This window comes from Rhipicephalus microplus, chromosome 9 (assembly GCF_043290135.1).
Source record: "Rhipicephalus microplus isolate Deutch F79 chromosome 9, USDA_Rmic, whole genome shotgun sequence".
Taxonomy (NCBI): domain Eukaryota; kingdom Metazoa; phylum Arthropoda; class Arachnida; order Ixodida; family Ixodidae; genus Rhipicephalus; species Rhipicephalus microplus.
This window is the reverse complement of record NC_134708.1, coordinates 57,857,640-57,863,639: the sequence shown is the minus strand read 5'-3', so window position 1 is coordinate 57,863,639 and position 6,000 is coordinate 57,857,640. Positions and strand designations below refer to the sequence as shown.

Below are 6,000 nucleotides of genomic sequence, written 5' to 3'. Positions count from 1 at the left end.
TTTTGTGTGCGTCACTTAAATGAACACTTATGACTCCTTAGCAGTTAGAAGTGCTCATCCATAGTGCCTATAGTCAAAGGTGCCTACACAAACCATTAATTTTCAATAAGCCCAAAGGTGCTGAGTGTGGCGAAATGTAGCCTTGTAATTTACTGCTGCCTTAGGAATTTCTTACAGCGATATGAAAGGCAGCACCGGAACAGTTTTGTACAATAATTACAGAGACTTTATTTTCCCTCTAGACAGCAGCTTTTGGTTTTCCCGGTTCTTGCGCGCCTTGGCCCTGTTGCGGTTCTTCACGTTGGCGTAGTCATAGAAGTGGTGGCCCACCTTTCGTACCTTCTTCGCCTCCATCTTTCGTCGCTTCTGCAAAGCAGAGAACACCAAGAGAGAAATTGCAAGATTAGCTCCCTGTCATCTTTGGAATGTAAATTGCATAAAATGACGAATTTCATTACTGAGGTGCAGTTTGACATGACAAAAGACCAACCTTGGCAACTTTCATATATACAGTAATACCCCATTAGTATAACAATGTTTCATCTGACACAAGAAAAAACACTTCGTTATATACACAAAGTCACTATAAATGTATATTTGTAACAATGTATACATTACAATGATATTTTTGAGAAGTGCCACAATTATTCCTAAAAGCAAATAAATCACATTAAATATTACAGCAGACCAAAAGTAATGACACGCAATTAGTACGCTTGAAACCATTTAAAAAAACTCAGAAGTTCAATGAAAAAGGTCGTTAGAGTAAAAACTCGTTAATTCGACACCCATTAATTCGGAAATTCGGACGGCTCTATTGGTCCCGGCCAAAGTGCATGTTAATCTATGGGTCCAAACCTTCGTTATTTCGTCGGAATTCGGCTCCGCACCACTTAATTTGGACAAATGCTGACGACTGCTGCTACACAAAAGTGTGATAAAGCAGCGCTGACACCACTGGAGTGAAACCGAAACCTGAGTGGCATCGCCATCATCATCAACTAGTGGGAGCGATCGCAGCGTCACCGAACGTCGGCGTCTTCTTTCTTCTCCACTCAGCGCCTCCGACGCCATTTTCCCTTGTGTTGTCGTGTCGGAACTATCTCTTCTTGCGGAGTTCTCTCTTTCTTCCATTGTGACCGTATTTGCATGCCACCACCATCGTGCGCTACAGTGATAGCAACGCCGAAAAAGCGGCAGAACTACGATGCAAAGAACTTGGCGACTAAAGTGGAAATTTTGGAAGCACTGAAGAACGGCGAATCACGACAGCAGGTTATGACCAAGTACAACGTGAAGCGGAGCACGTTGGGAACGTACGTGAAAAATGAACAACAGATTCGACAAGCCTTCGAAAGCGAGAAGTTTCATGCCTCTAGAAAGCGGTTGCGAACCGCAGCTCATCCCCAGCTCGAAGAAGCTTTGCTCCGGTGGATTACTGACTGTCGCAACGCGCATCTGCCTTTGAGCGAACCTCTCATCATGGCGCAAGGTGAGAAATACGCTGCAATGATGAACATTGAATCGTTCAAAGCGTCAGAAGGGTGGTTTGCAAAATTTCGAGAGAGACACGAACTTGTCTTCAGGAGTGTGTGCGGCGAAAAGGCCAGTGTTGACGAAAGCGTGACCACCGAGTGGAGAAATGTGAAGCTGCTGGAGCACATCGCCGCATATGAACCACATGACATGTTCAATGTAGATGAAACTGCTCTATTTTTCAGAGCTCTTCCCAAACAGACGGTGACTTTCAAAGGGGACGCGTGCATTGGTGGCAAGAAGTGCAAGCAAAGGATAACTGTGATTCTTGCCGCCAATATGACTGGCATGGAGCTCTTGCCACTACTTGCCGTCGGGAAGGCGCTTAAGCCACGTTGTTTTAAGAACGTCAAAAGCCTTCCTGTCGAGTACACAGCGAACAGGAAGGCATGGATGACATCGGGCATTTTTCGCGGCTGGCTGCAGCAGTTGGACCGGCACTTCACGTCGAAGGACCGCAAGATAATTATGGTTGTTGATAACTGCAGTGCCCATAACTGTACAGTCGAACTGAAGAGCATCAAAGTAGTTTTTTTGCCGCCCAACACTACATCTGCTCTTCAGCCGATGTACCAGGGTATCATTCACTACGTGAAATCGAAGTACCGCAAGCACCTGCTAGAGCGAATGATCCTATGCTCAGAAGCTGGAAAGTTGTATCAAGTGGACTGACTCGGCGCAGTGCACATCATCGCCCACGTGTGGAAAAACACTCCGCCGCAAGTCATCGCCAACTGTTTTCGGCACAGCGGTTTTGTGAGGCCTGAGCATGCAGCAGTAGCTGACGATGGCATCGACGAGGTGTCAGCCGAGTCCACCGACAATGACTGCCCGACTTTCGATGCTGTCCTTCCCACAGATGTGACCTTTCAAGACTACATCGCGATTGACCATGGTGTCACCACGAGTGGTCTCCTGACCGATCAAGAGATTATTAATGATGTCACGGGCGCCCATGAAGACCACGATTCCGACGAAGAATCATGCGAGGAGATACAGCTACAGCCGCGACCTCATCGCACCTCACGGGAAGTCTCGGAGGCGCTGTTAATATTAGAGGACGCTTGCCTGAACACTCCTGACAGCTTGCGTGCTGATGGCCATTTGGAACAGTTAAGAAAAATTGTGATGTCAGCCGGAATCTGTGCGAAAACGCAGACGACAATTACAAAATACTTCAACAAATAAAGGTATGCTTCTGCAGCTTGATTTTAAACGTTGTTTTCCCTGTTCATTCGTTAATTCGGCATTCGGTTAATTCGGACAGTTTTTCCGGTCCCGTGAAATCCGAATTAATGAGATTTTACTGTATATCAGTAGTTCATTGTACAGGACCCTCCTTTAAAAACGTGCTCTTAGCAACGAAGCTGTTTTTTTTTTGTGTGCATTTTTATGAAAAGGTGCTATATCTCCTTTGGTGACAAGTTAAGCCTTTGGTGACCAACTAAGCATGCATCGGGTGTTGCTTCGCAACACTCGATGCATGCTTTACGCTTACATGTTAATCAAACCTCTTTTGCGCTGAACTAACACCACGTCACTGAAGATTAGAGCCCGCATGCGCATGGCGCCGATCATCCCCGAATAGTTGAGTGCAGTGTGTCGCCTGCTCAGCTCACACTGTCACTGCTGGGCGGCTTACCGTACGCGCGTGATCGTGAGTTCTTTGTGTCTGTTTAACTTGGGACTGCACAGCTGCCACGAAAAGCTTGTTTGTTCAACTTGTAGCATCCAAAATCTGCGCTTGGCGCACGCCAATCTAAGATACTTGCAGCACAAGTAAACTGGAGCAGAAAACACGCGAGCGCGTGCCCCTCTCCTGCTTTGTAGGGCCTGTGTCAAGTTTTCCTTCTCGCTTCGTCTGTGCCATATTTTTACCGCGACCATGTCTGAAGTTCAGCAGAACAGAGATTTGGGCAAGTTGGTTGGTGTTCACTTTCACAACAGCGCCACAAGACGAGAAGGAAGCAGGAATAAATAGCAGGACAGGTGGCGACTCCCAACATGGTTCGAAGTGTATGTTGTGTATGTAAAGTGATCGTTGTAAAAGTAAAGGGCTTTCAAAAATGTTCACCATGTGTGTAGGCGATTTTAATGGGTAGCATTGAAAAAGCGCAAGTACACTGATACAAAGTCACTATAACTGTTATAGCATTACATCTGGGATCATTATCGATGGGTTGGACTGTATTACTTTTAAAAAAGCAATGAAGTAACTTTGAAAAAATTCATCATTCATGTACATCATTCATGACTCATGTATGTGTTACTTGCAGCCCATGTATAGAAATCTAGGAAATCTGTGTTCAGTTTCCCACGCTTGAGGCTTGGCGTGCAGAATAAATTTCCGAGTTTTTGGACAATTTGATATGCATGAATGGAAGTGAGCATCTTAGGATTTAGTGAAAAGTAACTGGGAAGGTATGAGTATTATTTCCGAAATTAAATGCTTGAAGTAATTCGTTACACTACTACGTTACTAGTCCATGAAAATAATTTAGCATGATACTCACTACAGCAAGAAGTAATTTCATTGCTGTGTCATTACTGCCAAGTCTAAAATTCTTTGTTTACTTTAATATATCCAATACATGGTTGTATAAAGATTGAATTCTTTAATTAAGGAAAACACTTTTTTGTGCACAAAACATTTCAGAAAAAAAAAACTGACAGGGTGTGCTCTGTCGTATTTCGGTTTATTCCCTTGAAGGCCAACTCCGGCAATTTTTTTACCATGTCAAGATAATGGTGATTTTACGTCGCTTAGACACTGTTCTCACGTGCCCGATAACTAAAATGCTCAAAAAAATTCGAAAAGAATTTTTAATTATCGAAAAACTGCAATACCGAAACCGAAACCCAATCGAGTGCACTTCTACGTGTGACGTAAAGATTTGTTTGACGCCGCCGGAACCTGCCTGATTGCACATAATGCCCGCCAGATAGCACTATCTGTCCACGCCGTCCGCGGCGATCGGCTCAAACGCTTACGCTGTTATGGTGAAGATATGGTGAATCATGTGTGGCTCACAACGCAACACCACTTGGCTCCTATTACACGCCCACCAACACGAAAAAGGAAATCGCACTTTCAACTAAAGAAGCGCCGGCCAAACCCACACAATTCATAGCAGACAAGCAGACGCTGCAGTGGCACATCAGTTCGTCACTTCCGCCAGGCAAAACTCGACGTCACTCACACAATGTTGCCATTATTTCTGGCAAGCGGGTGAGCATTTTGAGGCAAGCTATAAAGTTCATTTGAAAAGAATTAGCGAGACTCCCAAGCCTACAATTTGGCATGAATGGCAGAAACATGCAAATAAACATACACAGTGAATTTCATTGAGATCCACTGAACTCGAAAAATCGCCGGAGCTGGCCTTTAGATGTTTTGTCAACAAAAAAGGGGTTTTCCCTCAAAGGGGCACTTAAAAGGTTCCATTTTATTTTTTGATCAATTTTGATGAAACTAGGTAAGTTTACGAATATTGGTGTGCTTATTTTATAAATGCAAGTATATTTTGTATGAACAGTATCTATTATTACGCAGGATATTTCATGTGCCTTTTGGGGAGCAAGTTTTTTTGTACACTAGGAAAGTTACAAACAAAATTAGAATATCACTACAATCAGGAGTCAGAGCTGATTGCAGTGCAAGAAGAAAAAAAAAAATTGATGTTCCGAATGCATTAGTAGAAAAGTTATGGCATGTTGAATATTTGCCAGAGAAATCTCAGCTTAAAATTGACTCACTCACAAATGTCCAACGAACCCTAACTTCTGTTAAAATAGATTTAGAATGTCTATTTTTTTTTTTTGTGCATTGCAATCAGCTCAGACTCCCGATAATTGTGATAAGCTAATTTACTTCGTCGTAGCTCTCTTGGTCTAGCAAAAAATCTTGACCCTCAAAAGGCACACGAAATAATTTGTATTTTAAAAAGTACATTTTATTTGCAAGAAAAAGACTTGCATATTTGAAATCCGTACACGAAAATACATAAGCTCACTAAGTTTCATCAAAATAAATGAAGAAATGACAAAAAAATTTTTTTTAGTGAAGTGTCTCCTCTTAAGAATCCGGTACAAACCAGCCAAAACATTTACCCTGTCTAGTTTTTCCACTTTGTTATGTACGCACCTCTTTGCCGGTAAGTCGCCTAGCGGGTGCCTCGTTGTCCTCTCTCACAGGTTTTCTCCGCTTGGCCATCGAGCTCACGACAAACGTGCCGCTGCTGGTCACCTGTTCAGAAGTGATGAGAACAAGACATGATTCATCGCCCTGCAAACACCACAGTTATTGTGCATGGCACAAGGGCCATACATAACATGACGTCACTAGAAGCGTGGTGTGTGTCATCAGTGATATGATCGAACAGCAGGGATACCTGAATAATACATTTTAAGGTTCGAAGCGAACAGTGACTTGGCCAAATAGTTTCAAATCAAAAAGCTCGAACA

General features: G+C 43.4%; 1 protein-coding gene across 1 annotated transcript in view; it reads right to left on the bottom strand.

Annotated features, from left to right (window-relative positions):
• Positions 1-203: 203 nt before the first annotated feature.
• The window catches only part of Ns2 (nucleostemin 2), a 34,579-nt gene continuing 28,782 nt past the window's right edge, over positions 204-6,000 (bottom strand). Inside the window, exons 12-13 of the mRNA XM_037415274.2 lie at positions 5,681-5,782; positions 204-366 (exon numbers count right to left, since the gene is read on the bottom strand). Coding sequence (XP_037271171.2) covers positions 217-366; positions 5,681-5,782 — 252 coding nt within the window. The 3' untranslated portion in view covers positions 204-216. The remainder of the gene's footprint in view (positions 367-5,680; positions 5,783-6,000) is intronic.